Source organism: Poecilia formosa, unplaced genomic scaffold (genome assembly GCF_000485575.1).
Source record: "Poecilia formosa unplaced genomic scaffold, Poecilia_formosa-5.1.2 Scaffold3, whole genome shotgun sequence".
Classification (NCBI taxonomy): Eukaryota; Metazoa; Chordata; class Actinopteri; order Cyprinodontiformes; family Poeciliidae; genus Poecilia; species Poecilia formosa.
The window spans coordinates 5,627,770-5,647,753 of NW_006799942.1; the positions used below are offsets into that span (position 1 = coordinate 5,627,770).

Here is a 19,984-nt window from a genome sequence, read left to right on the forward strand (position 1 = left end):
GCCAGCTTCAATCTTTGTCACTTGCTCTGCGGTTGTTCTCCTGTCCTGCGGGTCGTTTGGCATCCAGGAACATAATAGAAATGGCATTCCTGCACTGACTAAATTCAAAATATTGCTCAGATTCTAAAGATTCTGCAGCACTGCACCTCAGCCACCTGCGGCTTGATTTCTATTTAGCTTCTGTCTGAGTGGTGTAATGGTTGACAGCGGGATCTTTTTTTTTCTCTCTCTCTCTTTCTTGTTTGCTTCTTGAGACAGACTGGAGAAATAGGTGCCGAGACATGGTAATTTTATTCCTCATACTTTTCCTGTCAACATTTATTCAAAGTGCTGAGCAATTCAACGCACTTGCAAAGTGCAAAGTAGGATTCACTCTCTCAACCAGCTTTTATCCAATTTCAGTCCAGAGGTAGAACGCCTCTTTACGGGAGAAATTATAATCATGCAGCACTGCGTCCCACTGAGACCAGCTGAGGAAACTACTGCTATTGCCGTCCGACTGATAGTAATATACTAGTTTTTTCTGCCGGCTCTCGCTGACATTAACAAGATACGCCTTTCAAATATCATGGCCTTTGGGACTGGGTCAGAGTAACTATTTATAGAAGGTCAAGACTTTATGATAGTGTACGCGCCAGAGTGATAACTGAGAATAGAGTGGGTCTTAGTTGCTTTGCTGCTGCTAATTTTGTGCCTGACGTGGCTCTGGGCTGCTGAACAGATATGATTTAAACACACACGTTGCATCGATCACTCACTACTTACTATGGCATTGTGTAGTAATACAGTAGCACGACAAGGATGTGCAAGACCAAGCCTGCGCAGAAATGAGACATTGTTTGTAGTGTGAATAGATGAAATTACAGCTGAAGTGCCATCTAATGCAGAAAAATTTGTTTTATCTTGGTATAGAAAAACAAACAGTTTGCATTGCTTTACTAAATTCCCAAGAACAAGTAATCTACAATTGCTGAAAAGGTCTAAATTAGACAGCTTTGAAAATCTTATGTTTATTTAAATAAAATGATTTAATAACGCAGCTTTTCTAGACAGAAACACAGCGTGCTGCTAAAGTAGTGATATTTGTAGTCTCTTGTAGTCACAAGACTATTGCTAAAGAGCAGGATTCCCACGGCATGTTGTTATCACCAAATATCACTGTACAGATACAGTGTAAGTTGGCCAAAAAGTTACAGTTTGGCCTCACTTGACGTTTATTCCTGACCTCTCTCCTGTGTTCATGATGTTTCTGATTGACATGTTCTTCAAAAAAACCTCTAAGGCCAATTCATACCAAGATTATATTTGGGGTTGTTAACGTAAATGCAAAATACAAATTCAAGTTTCATATTTTAGGCCTCTTCAACCTCTGAAAACCGTTAATTTATTTTCTTCAAATTTGAATTATATGGTACTTTGTGTTGTTCTGTGGCAAAATATGTTGTGTTTTGGGACTATAGCTTGATAAAATGTATAAATACTTATGTATATGGATACCTCTGCATGGAACTGTATGTACTGACTGAATGCAACATTTATGAAAACCTTCACTTTGTTTAGAATGTTTATGCATCCTGTAAATGATACTGTCATGTTATGGGGGGTTCTGTCTTTCTGCCAGGGAAACCTCAGTGGTCCCAAACAGCCCCTCCTTGGTTATTCATGAGTCCGACAGTGATGTCTTCTGCCTCAGCATGTTCTCTCCTCCCCTCGCCTTTATACCCAATACTCAGAGGCCACTCTGCCCGTTGCTTAATATTCATACCCGTGTCTATAAAATGCTCATCCTCCGCCTGCGGAGTTGGCTGCTTCTCCAGTTGCGTCTCTGACCTTTGTTTTTTTTGTTTACATCTCTGCCCACCTCGGAGAGCTGAGCTGCCAACATGTCCAAGCCTCTGTCCGACCATGACAGGAAGAAACAGATTTCAGTGAGGGGTCTTGCCGGCGTCGAGAACGTCGCAGATCTGAAGCAGAACTTCAACAGACATCTCCACTTCACGCTGGTGAAGGACAGGAATGTCGCCAACAAAAGGGATTACTACTTTGCTCTCGCTCACACGGTGCGAGACCACTTGGTGGGCAGGTGGATCAGAACCCAGCAGCACTACTATGAGAAAGATCCCAAAGTAAGTTACACTCAGTGCAGCACTAAATGTAAGCCTGTATGGTCATATTGCAATTTATAAAAAAAATAATAATAAACAGTAAGAGTTCAAAAGCAGAGCCACTTCTCTAACTATTATGGCAAAAAGGGAGTGAAAGATTGTTTTTGTGAGATTAAATTAAAATGCCCACACCTATATCATGAACAACGATCACAATCATTATATGCAAATATTTTGGATTTTAACGTTTTTAGGTAACACTTTATTTGAAGGGATGTGCATAAGACTGACATGACACTGTCAAAAACATGACATAACACCTGTCATGAACATGAAGGAGTCTTTATGAATGTTTATGACTGTTGTCATGAAGTGTCATTCGGTAAATAATGACACTTTTAATGCAAAGTTGCTCTAAACGTTGCATTAAAAGTCCATTAAAAGCGCCAACTTTGCATGATTTTGTAAATTATGATTAATGCAAAGGTGGCACTTTTAATGGACTTTCAATGCAACTTTTAGAGCAACTTTGCATTAAAAGTGTCATTATTTACCAAATGACACTTCATGACAACTGTCATAAACATTCATAGAGACTCCTTCATGTTTTTGACAGTGTCATGTCAGTCTTATGCACACCCCTTCAAATAAAGTGTTACCCGTTTTTATGTAACGGTGATGGGATCCAAAAAGGCAATGGCACCAAGAAAAAAAGCCACACCCACCAGTTTTGCTCTCCCTGATCAAGTCTATTACATTAATTAAAGGAAGCATAGTGCAAGCTTCATTAAATGGCATCATTTATTTACTTATTTGACCTTATGGTCAGGCAGTTTATCCTGGTTCCTTGTTTATCATGCTGGTTCTCATTCCCCGACATGATAAAAATACTGAAATTCTGGTATAGGTTTTGGTTCTGGTGTGCCACCCTCAAAGTCTACCCATCAGTTAATTAAAAAAAAATTGTTGAAGTTCTTAATTAAAAAAAACAAAAAAACATTGTTGAAGTTCTTAAATAGCGTAATTTTCAAAAAGATATTAAGTGCTAAAATTATCTGCACTCGGTTTTCTAAATTATTTAATGCAAGGCCTAAATAGATGAAAAGTTCATCAGTATTGTTCAATAAATGCTATAAAAAAGGAGGGAAATCTTTAGTTGACTCCAATTTCATGTCCAGCGTCAAAGAAGGTAAAAGTCAAAAGGCAGCTTTGGGGCCCTGCCTGCACAAAGCAGGCTTTGATTACAAACACAGATTGCAGTGGAGTCATACTTACTTTGCTAATTACTGGCCCTGTTTGGGCCATCCCTATAAGAAAAGACTAAACATGCATAATAAACATTATCCCCTTGTCAGCCTTGAGTCATACCTAAAATATCACCATATCTTATATTGTATGAAAACATCAATTTGTAACAAAATGTCACAGTATTTGATTAAAATTAACAGTCATGCCATACCTAGGCTGTAACAATTGTGTTAAGTCTAGAACCAGTGAACACACCACCAGCCCTGCTGCTGCTTACGTCGCATAAAGCAACAAGTATTGCTTGTACTGTACAGTAATATAACAATGTGAACTGTCTGCTGTAGTTTAAAATGCCCAAATGCTGTTTCTTGTACAGTAAAGATTTTAGATTTTACCAGCCTGCAAGCAGCGATGAACTTGTATTTTTTATATAAATATTACATAATTGTATGAACTCTTCCTTTGACCCCAGGATAGTAATACCAAGCACAGTTTTAACATACTGATGCCAGTGTATGTCAGCCATGACATTTAGACTTCTTTGGGGTAGGGGGTTCTTAGCACTCTGCTGGTATGCCCCCATTGCTTATAGTGTGTTGAAACACTAAACTCACCCATGACCTTCTGTTCCTGTCCCATCTGACCACCAACACGTAGTCCTCCTTCTCCTCCTCCTCCTCCTCCTCCTTCTCCTCCTCGCTCAGGTCGTGTGAGTGTGTGAGATCCAAAGCCCGCTTGTTGTAATGCAGTTACATTAAAGCTTTATGCCAACAGCCACTCAGTCATTAAGCAGCAGCTACAGCTGGGAACCTTAGAGGAACCATAAGGCTGTGGCTCACTTGAACAGAACAATAAAACTGCAAGCTGCACCATTTGCACTTAGAAATGTCAGCCGGAATCGTGTGTAATTACAGGCGGAGGGTTGAGAAGGAGGGAGAAAGTCGGCTCCGTCTCCTCTTACGTTGTGTGATAATTTGTTCTTTGGAGGCTCATTAATAAACCTACCAAACAAAGCTGGACGAGGGAGACCCGCTTTTCAACAGCATGTGCTGAGGCCATGCTTTCAAGAAACATCCTGGTGATTGTATGGAAATGTTTGCTCAGAGGTCAGTGGGCTACAACAGCACAATCAGAAGCAGAGTGGCATGTTGGGGTTGAGCTCTGAACCGAAAGGTCAAAGGTGGATAACATGCTGGTCTAACTGGAAAGCATAGAGAGGAAGGTCATCCACGCTAAAATAAGGTGTGGATCTCCGTGATCCATTCTCTTAATACTGATTGCATTCTTGGAGAAAACAGGGTCGATCAGTAGAGTAAAAGAATTAAAACCAGATAGGAACGTGTAGTTATATATAATTTAATGAATCCTCAGCACTACTCTAAATGGAGCCCCTGTCATTTCCCCTCACCGTCGTTTTTAAACATCTATCTGTGCCGTCTCTGTCTACCAGGACTTGAACTCCACAATTAAAGGTTATCAGGTTCTGGCTGACCTTTACAACGACCTCTACAGGAGCTATTTTTTACCGGGCCCAAAATGTTGGATGTTATGTAATACCCAAAGCAATCTGCTCCCCTAGTCCCCCTCTCTCTCTCTCCCCTCCCTGGTCCTCTTCCTTCCCTACTCTGCCTGTGTGTGCCCTTCCATGTCAGACGAAAGGGGGGGGGAACAACAACATCTAAATGGCAAAGGCTAAACACTGTCTCAGGTGGCACATTTATAAGCTCTCCCAACCATGAAACTAAATCATAAAACCTGAAGTTTTTTTCTATTTTTTTTTCTTTTTTTGTGGTGTTTTTTAAGAAAGGTGTGGACGTTATTTTGACATTTGGCATATGATTTCACAAGTTTATAGTTTCAGTGTCAAATACAGAGACTCTTAAAAGGGTGCAAACCCCTGTTTCAGGGAAGAAAATTAGACTTTGATAAAGGATTTAAAAAACCTTTTCCCACAAATAATGTCAGTGACATATATCCTGCACAGTTAAACTCAAAACAACTTTATTAGAGGAAATATATAAAAAATAAAGAGCAGTAATATCATGGCTTTATTAGTATGCACATCCTTGAGCTAATGTTTTGTTTGAGCTCAGATTCAGAATTGAGTTCACAGCCTATTTCAAGGATCTTTGGGTTAACCTGAAATAAAGATAAGCTGCACAAGTAAGATTTTCTTGATGTTATTCTTTCCCATCATTACAGAGCAGAAAATGGTAAAAAAGAATATATATATATATAAAATCATTTTACATCATTTAGCATTTTACATATGCCAACAATGTAGAAAGTTATCAATAATTTGATCTATGGATCAAGAGGAATATAATAGAAACTGAACCTTTTCAGCAACTGCTTAAAAGGATGAGACTGCAGTGGTCAGGGAGGCAGTCAAGGGTCAGAGAGCAACACTGAAGGAAAATTTCAAGCGTGAACTAGTTGTATTCTACATATGACAGCAATGTTCTGCATTCTCCATGTGTGTAGACTAATAAGTGGGGTATTAAAATAATATTATTCCTTCAAAGAAACCACCCAGGCCTGGCTAAAATCTCCTAAACAGGAGGTCTTCAGGTTCAGGCCTCGATGTCCAGTGCCCTGCAGGTTTTAGATGTGTTCACGGTCCAACACAGCTGAATGGCTGAATCACCTCCTCCATGCAGTCAAGTTCTCCAGAGTCCTACTAATGATCTCATTATTTGACTGAGGTGTGTTAAAGCAGAAACGCATCAAAAACGTGCAGGACACCGAGCCCCGAGGCCTGGATTTGACGATACCTGTTAAAGCCTTCTCGGAGAATGTGTTAAGGCCTGATGAATTCAAGCACCACTGAGAGTTCAAGCATGGATAAGTTGTTCAACCCGGCAGTCGGTATCTTTTATAAAAACATGTTTATTACATATTTGGTCAAACTGTCACTATGTTATGACTGCATAACATGAAACAGATAATCTGGGAAAAACAACAAGCTCCTCTCCTTCCTCCTTGTGGTCCTACTACCATCAATATACCGATGGATCAGAAACAACCCATCAGAGCCAGGAGGAAGTTCTCAGCACTGTTAATCATGCTAGTGTATGTACCGGTCAAGATTGCCGGTTTACTGCAGCTGTGCTAATCGCGGAGAAACAACTTACGGTTTCAGAAAAAATTATCTTCCGCTGTCATCATGGCCATGCTAACTAGCCTGTGCATTCAAATGAGGGAAAAGCAGGAAAGGAGCTGTAGCATAACAGAGATCTAGGAGGAGGGTGTGAGCAGTGTGTACACGAGCATGATTGACAGTGCTAAAACCCTCCTCATGTCTCTGATTGGTTGGTGTTGACCGAGTGGTGTATTTCTGCCGATGGCAGTAGGAACACAGGGAGAAGACAGAGGAGCTCAATTTTTCACATTATCTGTCTGGTATTATACTATCAGGATATAGTAGCAGTTAGCAGTTGTAATAAATATGCAACCTTTTTTGCGTAAACGTCACATACTGCAGCTTTAATGAGAGGGAAAAAAAAATGTTTTGTTTGTTTTTACCAAAGATTGCAATTGCGCAGAGAACTTTGTCAAATTAGACTGGAAAATTTTACTAATTTGAGATAAAAACCCAATAGTGAAATTTGACCTCAAGTTGCCCTAGTAAAATATCAGTTTAAGTTGTGCACACATATTTAATCAGTCAATTGCCCTAATTTTATTATTAATGTATTTTTCTTTTGACATTACACAGTGAATTCTATTGATGGAGAAGACGTTGAAACAATGCTAGATTTTCTTCCTCTCATTTGCTTTTGCATACAGACCTGGCATTTTAACAAGAATGCATGTAGAACCACCACAACCATCCATCCAGCTGGGAGGAGGTTTCACTGTTATAACAGTGGCACAGATGAAACCTCTTAACGCCTTTTTATTCATTTGTTCGGTTTATTGAAGGTGACAGGATTTCGTCTTTCTTTGTGTCCAATCTGCAGCGTGTGTACTACATCTCTCTGGAGTTCTACATGGGCCGCACGCTCCAAAACACCATGGTGAACCTCGCGCTGGAGAACGCCTGTGATGAGGCCATGTACCAGGTGAGACAAAACAGCTTAATTTAATCCTCTTACGAGAGTGAAATTCTGTTTCCAAAGAGTGCATAAAGGAGCAGCTTCCGCCAAATTCCCTCTTCTTCTGCCCATTCTGTGTAGTTGGGTTTGGACATGGAGGACTTGGAGGACATGGAGGAAGATGCTGGTTTGGGTAACGGAGGCCTGGGTCGTCTTGCTGGTACGTCTTTTATTTTGTTGCACTTTGCATGAGATGAAAATTATCACTCTTGTTTTCCATGAATACATTTGTACATGCTTTTGTTTGTTTAGCCTGTTTCCTGGACTCAATGGCTTCATTGGGCCTGGCTGCATATGGCTACGGCATTCGCTATGAATTTGGCATCTTTAATCAAAGAATCGTCAATGGATGGCAGGTATAGAAAAAAAAAGAGTGAATGTTAATACAGTGTTTTGCAAATATATTGTGTTCATTCCTCTTAACCGAGCCCTGGGGGAAATGTGGAAAAATCTGTTAACAGGACAATTCATAGTCATGGTGTCCATCATGCTCTTTATACTGATTCACAAAATTGCTAAAAGAAAGCTAGAAAAATATGCACTTTGTCACCAACCATCCACAAAGCATGTTTAAGAAAAGTTTCTGGGCAAATGAGATGAAAATGTGACTTTAAACGGTTTTGCAGCTCACCCTGTACCTTGTCATCATTAATAAAACATGGTACTCTGTCTGTCTGTCTGTCGCTTCTCAGGTGGAGGAGGCCGATGACTGGCTGCGCTATGGCAACCCCTGGGAGAAGGCTCGACCGGAGTACATGCGTCCTGTTCACTTCTATGGCAGAACTGAGCATCAGTCCGACGGTGTGAAATGGGTGGACACCCAGGTGAAAGTATAATCTGAAGTAACAAAGATTAAAATCTTGTTCAGATGGGACCCTACTGACATACAATACAATTCTGTCCCTTCATGCCACCGATAGGTTGTGCTGGCTCTGCCATATGACACGCCGGTACCCGGCTACAGAAACAACATTGTGAACACCATGAGGCTGTGGTCTGCGAAGGCTCCTTGCGAGTTTAACCTCAAAGACTGTACGTGTCTGACTTTAGTGACACTTTTTAATACATTCTCTAATTCCAGATCTTGCTTAATAAAATAAGTTTGTGTTTTATTTTCTCTTCATAGTCAATGTTGGTGGCTACATTCAGGCTGTTTTGGACAGGAACTTGGCTGAGAACATCTCCCGTGTGCTTTACCCCAATGATAATGTAAGAAAAACTATATTACCTTCTAATCCACAAGAACTGGAGCCACTGACCCAACATTTAGGACACTCTGTGTGTTTTTCTGACACATTTGTAAATATGAAGATTGTAAAACTTTGTGTCTGGTAAGGGATTTTAGAAAGTCTCCAAAGAGTCTGAAATTACTCATTGCACTGGACTGAAAGTAGTCTACAAGACGGCAACTTTCAACAGCAAACATGCCAAGGTCTGGCCCTCCTGGAAAGCTCGTCCAGCCGAGTGCAAAATTCTAAAAGTCTCCAAAAACCTTTTCTCACCGAACCTACAACAGACCCTTATTAATATTTAAGTGAATGTCTGTACAGCGAGAAAGAGACTGCACAAGTTTAAATTTCAAGGCAGGTTTGCGAGGAGGTTCTGCTCCCAAAGAACAAAAACGAAAACTGAAGATGAAGGCCAGATTGAAGTTTGCCGCAGAAAATGTAAAGAAAACGTTTCTACAGATGAGTCTGAAATTTAAATAGTTGGACACTAAGAGAGAGGACCAGTTTGGGATAAAAAAAATAAAACATTTCCAGCATAAAACATCACCTCACCACGTGGTAAGCATGGATAATGTGATGACTCCCTGAAAGCGGAGTTTCAGAAAGAGCAGGAGATTTAAAAAAAACAGAGGCCCAATTTCAGGGTGTTAAATTACAAAGTCAAATATCTTTTAAGTCATATTTGAAATATACAGCATTTTTATAAGACTTTGAGGTTATTTTATTGTGCTATAAAATGGCTGGAAAATATATAATATTGTCCCTTTAAATAATAACATAATTATTTTGGTGTTTGTTAACATGGAATCAAATCATGGAAAACAGGTTAGTCTTCTGATTTTTCACTGCACAGTACATTTGGTGAGAGGATAAGAAAGTGTGGCTGTTGTGTGATTAACCTGGAGACTGGAGCCACCTGACATGACAACGAATGTGTTTTGTCTTCAGTTCAATCACAGTCCCCTGTCCAAGGAGTCTTCTAGTGTCTAGTGTCTGACTTAAGGCCTGACCTCTGCTTTCTGAAAGCCCAAGAATAAGAATTTACACCAGGAGACAGACTTCTGGTTTGAGCTATAAGTCAGGAAGAGCTTAGTAATTTATGTCTGTGCAAGTGAGAGCAGACGTTGGGATGGTCAGCCACTGCAGCTGTGAAATCACAAATGTTTAGTGAACTGAGACAGAGCTTTTTGCAGCACAATATGCTTTTTCGGATTAAGATGTAACAATATTTGCTCATATGTATTATCAGGATGTCTTTTTAGTCTGAAAATACCTGTCAGTGGTTAAAAACCAATTGAAACTGAGGCAGTGGTTCACCTTCCATCAGAACAACGCTAGACATTCGGACAAAGCTACAGTGAAAAGGTTTAGATCGAATCTGACGGAGCTTGAGATATTTTGAAAGCAAGTGTGGCTAAAAAAAAGTCTGTGTGTGGATGTGCAAAACTAGAAGATACACACATCAAAAGATATGCAGCTTTTACCATGACAACATCTGGTTCCACAGAGTATTTGTTTGATGGGTGATGTGTGTGTGTATGTGTGTGTGCATATGGGGAAGGATGGAGGATATAATTGTATGCCACACTTTTTTTATTTTTAATATAAACAAAACATTGATGGCTTTTAATACATCAAAGCTTATGGTCATGAAATATTGTTTGTGACTCAAGGAACACTATTCCAGACACAAGCTTCTGATATCAGCTTTCTTTGTTTAGCCTGGTTGTGTGGCAACATTCATTGACGCTCAGAAACTGAATGCGGTACTACTTTATTTAGAGTAGAGGTACTGCTCTTCTGCATTGAAAGGAGTCAGCAGAGATATTTATGGATATCTGATCTGGAAGCCTTTTTTTTTTGCTGTAGGCACTATATATTCCTTATGACCTGGGACCGTATTGGGACTCACTGGAATGGACTAGTGGAGAAGGATGTCTGGGTGTGGATGAATGGATGTGAAACCACTTACTGAACTGTAAAAAAAAAATAAAAAAACACACACACTAATGTAGATCTACAAGAGATAAGAGCACAACAGCAACAAACCTGCACAAATACCTACTTCCTTTTGAGTCAAGGCCTTAATTATAATTATATAAAAAACATGTTTTGAATGAAAGTACCAATTTAATGAATAAAAATAACTTTGAAATTTGACTCCAGAACAAAACGGTGTCTTTGTGTCCAGTTCTTTGAAGGGAAGGAGCTCCGTCTGAAGCAGGAATACTTTGTGGTGTCTGCCACCCTGCAAGACATCATCCGCCGCTTCAAGGTCTCAAAGTTTGGCTCCAGGGAGGTCACTCGCACAGACTTCAGCAAACTGCCTGACAAGGTACAATGGGAAAACTTTGACAAAGTCACTTCTGTCAAATGTCTGCATGAAAGACTTTCTATCAGTGTGTTGAGCAGGTATTGTGTGTGTTTATTGATCATATTAAGTATTAGTTGGCATGAACAGCACCTACAATGGTTTTTATGTTTGTTACTGGCATTCTGTGCATGCTCTACACTGACCAAATGTTCTGCACATGCAGGTTGCAATCCAGCTAAATGACACCCACCCGGCGATGGCTATTCCGGAGCTGATGAGGGTCCTCGTTGATAGTGAAAAACTCAATTGGGAAACGGTAAATGTCCCGTTTTCTTTATTTTCCTAAAGCTCTTCGCTGGTACCAGGCACAAGTATATCTTAACAAAGTTGTAAATCAATGAATAGGTAAATTATTCTATTCATAAGACTGGAAATAACAGATTACGAACAGAGTGATGTGTGTCTGTTTGTGTTGGTAATGGATTACAAAGAGGGTGAGACACAAAAGTTTATTGTGAGCATAATTTGAAATTACGTTGGATGTGTTTTTTTCTGGATGTGTTTTTTGTGCTGCAAATACTTTTTTAATTAGTTCTATGTGATATAAAAAAAATCTATTAAGCAGAATTTTGGGGTTTTATTTACTTTGAATCTTAATTAAAAAAGTAGGAAAACATGTTTGAAACACCACAAGGAAGTAATTCTAGCCTCAATTCACATCTTGTAAATCTCCTTCAAATTCTTTAATGAGATTTAGACTTTCCCATTCTCAGTCATAGTAACAATAATCCCTGTAGTTTATGCACTTCTTTGCTACAGTTTTCCTTTCACTCAATTTTTCATAGGCCCACTGCTTCTTTAGCATCACTTTGTGAAACTCATATTGATCTAAAATATGAGTTTCACTCTTTAAATTGAATTACTAAAACAACATATAATTTTGGCTGCAATGTAAATGAGTGGGAAAACCCCTGTATCATCACATCATTCAAGAAACTATATGATTTTATTGATATTAGACAAAACAAAGATGTTTAACCATTGCTTCCTGTGGCTGATGTTCAGGCCTGGGACATTTGTGTTAGGACCTGTGCCTACACCAACCACACTGTCCTTCCTGAAGCTCTGGAGCGCTGGCCAGTAGACCTGTTTTCCCATCTGCTGCCCCGTCACCTGGAAATCATCTATGAGATCAACCGACGCCACCTGGAGGTTGGTGCTGCAAACTGCAACATATGTTCAGACAGCAATGTGTTGCATCCAAACTCTGTTTCAGTGTACGGTGAAATAAGACTATTGCTTAATCTTTACAGGGTATACTCAGCATAGTTGAAAATAAAATTATGAAGAAATTAAATTATATCTAATCTCCTACATTAACAATAAACAATAACAAGATTAGAAAACAATTAAATGAGAATTTATTTGGTGCTGTGGTGGCGCAGGGGCAAAGCACAACCCAGGTAGTGAGGCCTTGGGCCTTGGTCCTTGTGGCGATGGTCGCAGGTTTGATTCCCAGCCTGGTGACATTTGCCGCATGTCTTTGCCCTCTTTCCTGTAAAACTACTTTCAAATAAAGGCCACTAGAGCCAACAAAACCTTTTAAAAAAAAAGAGAGAATTTATTTAACACACAATGTGCAGCGGTGACTTTCTGTGCCAAAATGGTTGTTTTAAAGATGAACATCTTCTAGAATGTGAAAGCCCAAAAAGCAAAAAATAAATAAATAAATGTATCTTGAGTTTTATTTTCAACATCTGTCAGAAAAAACTCCCACATCTCTTCTGAAACAAGACAAAAATATGAAGTGGTGGGCAGAGCTGCGCGATAAAAAAAGAGAAAGCTTTCATGTGAAAGCTTTCATCTACTCTCACACTGATAGAAATGGTCATGATGCTGCTAGCTTGTATTTTAAATGTATGGTGTGACCTTTTGTGTACAGACAAAGACCAGCTTTGATGTAACAAGCAAAAGATGTGTTTTTAATTCTTTCTAAAATCAGAAATTCCTTTTGATTTTGCAGAAAGTTGCCGCCGCGTTTCCAGGAGATGTTGATCGTCTTCGTCGGATGTCGCTGATTGAGGAAGGAGGGCAGAAGAGGGTCAACATGGCCCATTTGTGCATAGTTGGTTCTCACGCTGTCAATGGTGTGGCCAGAATCCACTCTGACATCCTAAAAGCTACAATGTAAGTAGTCAAAAACTTTTTTTTTTTTTCGTTTTACCAGTAATTAAATTAGAACTACAGTCCCTTGAAAAAGCATATGTCTCTGTTTTACTTACTTTCTCATTTAATCATATCAGGGCAAACAACAATGTCTTATGTTTTGGGATATTTTGTGACTAGTAGCAGTAGAAGGAAAAAGACACAAGCAGGGTGGGCTGCTCTGTTTATCTTCATTTACCTTCTCACTTCGTTCACACTATCTCCACATGAAACATGGTGGTGGCAGCTGTTTAGGTTTGATGTGATCAATAGAGTTAAATATGGGACAATATTTTAAGATTGCATTTAAGGCAGCAAAACACTTCAGATTAGGATCAGTTTTAATCACTACCAAGAAAAAGAATCAATCGTACTGCTGAGATACAACAGAATGGCTAAAAGAAATATAAAAAAATCAAATAAACAGACTTCCCCTGAGCTGTTTTGCAAATAATGAGGGAGAACCTTCCAGGTGTCCTGAATGCTTTATTAGGGACTTCTATTGTAAATAATATAACTACATAATGAATGTCAAGCAGCTGTGTGCAGATGTATCTAAAGTTTTGTTTTCCCGCCAGCTTTAAGGATTTCTATGAAATGGAGCCACACAAGTTCCAAAACAAGACCAATGGCATCACCCCTCGCCGCTGGCTGGTCATGTGCAACCCCGGACTGGCAGAGATCATTGCTGAGGTCAGATGGCATAAACAAAGCCACGCTAATATTTAGGTCATCAGGCAGAGTGAACCACTTGACAGTATGGGCTGACTTGGTGTCGCTTTGTTGCTCATCAGAGGATTGGGGAGGATTTCATTCGCGATCTGGACCAGCTGCAGCGTCTCCGGGATTTCGTGGATGATGAGGCATTTATTCGGGATGTTGCCAAAGTGAAACAGGTGAACAGTGGACTATTTAGCCGTATGTGCTTGAGTTTGTGATTCATCAACTGTTTACTAACCCAGCAAAAGTAAAATTTAAAAAGCAAATACTTCCCTCACCTTAGTAGCAACATTCCTCGGGGCACACAGCGGTTTAATTAGCAGCACAAAAATAGAGCACACTGCTGATCTTGGTATCTTTTTCAGCAGCTATGTGAAAGAAAATGGGTTTCTGCAAGATTTCACATATTGTTTGTTTTCACCTTTCAAGTTCACACAGTGCTTTCAACATTGGCTTAAATTTAATTACAATGCCTTGATAATGTTACCATATACTCTGACCATTTGCACATTTTATCCCAACGGTTTGTTGATTTCACCAATATGTATCTGATAAATGTGCTATTGGTTTGTTTTCAGTGTTTTTGACTCAATACTTTGCGTGTCCTCCTTCTGATGCAGTTACAGCTGCTGATCTTTGAGGAATCTCTCTTCTGGGTTTTCGCCGCAAATTAGCTCAATCTCACTCAGATTAGATGGAAAATGCGTTTGAACATCAATGTTCAATTGTTGTCAAATACTATCAGCTAGATTTTAGTCTGGACTTTGAGTAGTCTAACTTCAGAATATACATTGGTCCAAACCGTTCCACTGCAGCAGCTCTGGCTGCACGTTTAGAGTCATTGTTCTGCTTTCCCACGTCGTTTTTTTTGTTTTGTTTTGTTGTTGTTTTTTCCCCAGGATTGATTTGTATTTGCCTTTGCTCGTCTTTCTATCAACTGTGGTCAGCTTCCCTATCCTGAAGGTCACAGCAACAATGGACGTCTTCTCTTTTCTGTCAAAGATGTTTGTGGGGTGCACAATGAATTGCTGTCATGTTGCTCCTCCAGTATTACCACGGGCCTTTTAGTTGGTTGATCACATAAAATCCCAATAAAAGTATTTAAAGCTTGTGGTTGGATTATGACAACATATAAAAAAATGTTTGCGTAGTCACAGGCTGTTAGCACCAAAATCATGTCCTTCACACATAGAAACAGCTACTGGCTTTTCAAGTACAAACATAATTCCCAGGCATTCCCAAGCTCCATCTGGATATCGCTCCTCTATACATCACAGGCGTGTCCCAGTTTCATTACTTCTAACTCTCTGTGTAATTAAAAAGCAATTATAATGAATACATCCTTGGCCCCCAGCCCACCCAGCCTGTGACAGGCAGCAATCAGCGTAGAGAGGTGACATGACATTTTATGAGTTTTCATTGGCATTTTTCCCGCGTTTGTGTTTCGTGTATTGTTTGTCTCCGGTAATTGCTTTAACCGCATTTGCATAATGAATCTGTTTACAGTGGCAGAAGCTGAAGTACATTTTTTTTTCCCTATAAACAAAAACAAATGCTTTGATCCTGTAGGAGAACAAGCTGAAGTTCGCTGTGCACTTGGAGGAGCACTACAAGGTGAAGATCAATCCCAACTCCATGTTTGACGTCCAAGTCAAGAGAATCCACGAATACAAGAGGCAGCTGCTCAACTGTCTCCACATCATCACTTACTACAACCGTAAGTCCTCGTTTAGCTGCCTCTGGCTCTACATCTACTTTATTGTGTAAAACCTCCCACTGTTGAGGCCCTTTAGCTCTTTGTATTTTTTCTGTAACAACTTCTGAGATTTCTGGCGTCTATTATCAGTTGTCCAGGACATAAAACATACAAGGTGCTTAAATAGAAGGACAAATGACTTTGTCTTTTGTTTTTTGGAGTCCTTCTAGCTCTCATTCAAAAGGATCCTTCATTTCTGTATTTGTGTTGGGGCTACAGTTGACTCCCAGCTACTTGTGGTTCAGTATTCATGGATTTTTCAGTGGAAAATAACTCCAAATTACTCACAGATTTTTTTAATGAGGTAAAAAAGATTCTGAAGAGAGTGAAAACGGATTTTATGTTTATAATTACTTTATACATTAATCTTCTCAATAGAGTTAGGATACCCTTTAAACATTTTTACTGTGTTGGACAGCTGTACTTTTTAAAAGTCAAGATTTAGATGGTTCCTTCCAGCTCATCTTTTCAGTTTACAACCTTATTTACATAGTAAATTCAGTTTTTTTTTTTTTTTTTTTTTTGTTGTTGTTCTGTAGTTTTAGGTTGTTAAGTTAAATTTGTTGCTATTCTTACCAGGCATTAAGAGAGAGCCAAACAAGCAGTGGACTCCAAGGACAGTCATGATTGGAGGAAAGGTTTGTATAAAAATAAAAGGAATTACACTTTGACAACATATGTCACCAGATCTTTAACTGAACTCAACTCGCAGGCCGCTCCTGGATACCACACAGCCAAGATGATCATTCGTCTGATCACAGCAATTGGCGAGGTCATCAACCACGATCCTGTGGTTGGAGATCGCCTGAAGGTAATCTTTTTGGAGAACTACAGAGTCACACTGGCAGAGAAAGGTAAGAACCTACTGTACGCTGAGAGTAAAACACTAATTTGAAGCGCTTACTGCAAAGATCAGCATCCTTCTTTTGCCATCTTGCAGCTATTCCAGCATCAGACTTGTCAGAGCAGATCTCCACAGCCGGCACTGAGGCCTCCGGCACCGGCAACATGAAGTTCATGCTTAACGGAGCCCTGACCATTGGCACCATGGATGGAGCTAACGTTGAGATGGCAGAGGAAGCTGGGGAAGGCAATCTTTTCATCTTTGGCATGAGAGTAGATGACGTCGATGCACTCGACAAGAAAGGGTAAGGAGTGAACCACACCTTCCGTCTTTTCATGTGCAATCAAGAGGAGAGGAAAATATTTTACTGGTTCTGAAAAATTATAGAATTCCTTACAGGAAGACTTAGACGGAGTACAGAGAGGTTTATCCTTTTCTTTTTTACTTGTGCCATCGGAGTATCATTATCAGATCCATTTGGGGAAATACCTCCGAGAGAGGCCAACTGTCAAGACCTTTTAAAATCACCGCAGTGAGCTCCACACGCTCTGACAGTCCAGCTGCTCTGAGCTGTTCCACTGGTTTTAATAATAATCTTTTCCTTTTCCTTTGCTCTAAGACTCGCATAATGAGGGTTTTGTACATTAAAAGGTGGGACTGTAGAGAACACGGAGCAGTTTTGTAGCTGCGCCGATGAAAGAGCTTGTTACCACAGAGATAAGCTTGCGCTTTAGTCAATGTTTTTCATTTTTATTTTCCATCCTGCTTAGATACCATGCTGAGGAGTATTACAACCGGCTGCCTGAGCTGAAACAGGCCATTGACCAGATCGCCGGTGGCTTCTTCAGCCCAAAGCAGCCAGACCTGTTTAAGGAAATCGTCAACATGCTGATGCATCACGACAGGTACAAGCAACCTAGCATTTGTGTATATTTACATATATAGGAACATTATTGACAAACAGGCTGCCTGGTTGTGCAGGTGGTAGAGCACACTGGATCGGTCCTTGATGAATTTCTATTGCTTCCCAGGTCTGACTAGTCTAAGCATTTTAAAGAAAAAATTTAAATAAAAGTTGGCATTGAATCTAGGAATTTGGAATCAGACATCAAGATCTCTGATCTCTGTAACCTTACCTTTGAATTGTCTGCGTTTTATTCGTTAAGTTTTTCATGTTTTCTTCTCAGGTTCAAGGTCTTTGCTGACTATGAAGACTACATTAAATGCCAGGAGAAAGTCAATGCTTTGTACAAGGTATAAATTAAAAATAAGTCATTATTTCTAACTGTCTAGCTTAGGGTTAGTCCTGTTAGTGTAGTCTTAATATAGGGGAAACAAAAGTGACTGCTTCTATTGCCTACTTGTTATTTTCATCTTATAACAGAACCCCAAGGAATGGACCAAGAAGGTGATCTACAACATTGCTGGATGTGGCAAGTTCTCCAGTGACCGCACCATTGCCCAGTACGCGCGCGAGATCTGGGGCATGGAGCCCACGCTTGAGAAACTGCCTGCCCCTGACGATAAGCAATAAACTCTCCTTATGACAGCCAACACACACACAGTTTCTCACCCAGGCTCTGACACCTGCTGAACCGCTATTGTTGGCTCTGTAATGTCAGGCAAGAAGCCCCCACAAGCTCGCATCCACAGCACATTCAAACCTCAGAAAGTTTACATTTCTCCTTACCTCCATTATTGCTTATCCAGGTTACATGCTGGCCAAGGAAAACTGTTACAGTTTCTTTGGAGATGTAGGAGTTGATATGTATCTGATGTAACGTGGACTGAAAGAGCTTTGTGGTGGGCTTTGTACATTTTTTTGGTGATTTTTTGTATTATTAAAAAGGTTCTGTTATATATCCATTCAGATTCATTCTAAATAAAATTTGTTTTAGCAACTTCCCTTTCTGAGACTTTACTTACCTAAAACACTATTGCTTTATTATGGATGTTAGACATGATTTTCCACCTTAAATGTTATTTTCAATATATATTTTTGTCATGATTTGTATGGTTGTGGTGGTGAGGATGAACGCTGAGACCCAGATGATGATGATGAAGATGATGATTTAATAAGGAGAAGCTCAAAACAGTCCAATGCAGGCAGGCAGAGAGAATAGCACACAGCTAATTACCGGTAGCAACTGATATAGGACTGAAAAACGAGAGCTGACGCCAACACAGGACTTAACCAGTTCTATTGTGATGAAGGTCAGACTAACGCTGGGGCCCGACAAGAGACAACAGGTGGTCTTAAATACACACAGGGGTAATCAGGTAATTGGACACACCTGGGAAGCAATCAACGGGGAAGACGCAGAAACAGAGACTCAGGACAGAAACTGAACACAGAAAAACCGTAAAATAAATACACAGAAACACGGATAATAACAATTTTGGGATGTAATCACATTTGCTTAAGAAAAATAACTACAGAGAAAATGTCTACTAAATAAAAATCATGTTAGGAATAAGCATTATTTTATGTATTTCTATGCAAATCTGACTAATAAATAGGTGTACTATGCTTTTTTTATTTAGAAATTCACCTAAACTATTGGATGAAAAGGGTGATGCTGTGCTTCATTGGGAAAGTGTTGGGGTGGTTGCAATGTGTACCTCGGCCACTAGATGTCACCATACTCTCTTTACTGCTTCTTTAAACCTTAACCCCTTCAATCATGTCAATCTTATTACAAGTAATAAAAAACAACAGTTTTTCCTTATATTCACACTTAACATTTTCACATTATATAATGTTTTTAAAATCAGATCTTTACTAAGAAAATAAAAAACGATGTCTTTAACATCCTTTAATAATGAAAACAAATCTGTATATTGCTCTACATAAAAAGTGGGTTTGTTCTTGAATTTCTTTACTTTGTGCCATGACCTTTCTTTATGATCTTTCAGCACTCTTAATGATGTCTGCTGGTTTCCATTTATGTGGCTTCTTGATTCTACGCGTCTAGCAGTAATCAGGTCTTTATGTAATTGGTGATCCTGCACTTAGCTGTGGAAAAATTAGCATAATCACAGCTTGCATGTAAACTTGAAATAAAATGATTATTAGCTCAAGTCTCTTTACACCATGAGCATGCTCTTCAACATATCAGTGATAAGTGCATGTAAACACCCTGACTATCTCTTCCACATTTCAGAAAATTAAGAAAGGGTCTCTGACTTCAGAGTCCATGCAGGTGCAGGGGAGGCAGATGGGCTGAAGGTAACAAAGTGGCCAGTGGTAGCTCATGAACTTAAGAGTACAGTTAGAGATTGTGAGGGCTTAGAGATTGTGAGAAAGCTCAGGATGAGCTTTACCTATCTGAACGAACTTGCTGGCGTCATCTAAATTAATGTATGTTTGGTCAAGGAAAGATAACGTTTTTCACATCGGGCCGTGTTTTGTTGCCTAAAAAATTTAATCCTCCTTTGAAAACTGCTTTTAGTGCTTCCTTTGACA

General features: G+C 39.6%; 1 protein-coding gene across 1 annotated transcript; it reads left to right on the forward strand.

Moving 5' to 3' along the window:
* Positions 1-1,797: 1,797 nt before the first annotated feature.
* On the forward strand, positions 1,798-18,421 carry pygma (phosphorylase, glycogen, muscle A). Its single transcript, XM_007556792.2, has 20 exons — positions 1,798-2,126; positions 7,316-7,417; positions 7,532-7,610; positions 7,703-7,806; positions 8,143-8,274; positions 8,371-8,482; positions 8,577-8,659; positions 10,871-11,014; positions 11,217-11,309; positions 12,059-12,205; positions 13,017-13,180; positions 13,777-13,891; positions 13,993-14,094; positions 15,488-15,635; positions 16,254-16,312; positions 16,387-16,528; positions 16,615-16,822; positions 17,289-17,423; positions 17,706-17,772; positions 17,903-18,421. Exons 1-20 carry the CDS (start codon positions 1,884-1,886, stop codon positions 18,050-18,052), a joined length of 2,529 nt encoding a protein of 842 aa, XP_007556854.1. The 5' UTR covers positions 1,798-1,883; the 3' UTR covers positions 18,053-18,421.
* Positions 18,422-19,984: the final 1,563 nt, after the last annotated feature.

Excerpts from the sequence above, each read along its gene's own strand:
- pygma (XM_007556792.2), top strand. The coding sequence starts at position 1,884 with ATGTCCAAGCCTCTGTCCGACCATGACAGGAAGAAACAGATTTCAGTG. Across the intron at positions 8,660-10,870 it reads TGCTTTACCCCAATGATAAT|TTCTTTGAAGGGAAGGAGCT; the intron begins GTAAGAAAAACT and ends CTTTGTGTCCAG. Across the intron at positions 11,015-11,216 it reads TCAGCAAACTGCCTGACAAG|GTTGCAATCCAGCTAAATGA; the intron begins GTACAATGGGAA and ends CTGCACATGCAG.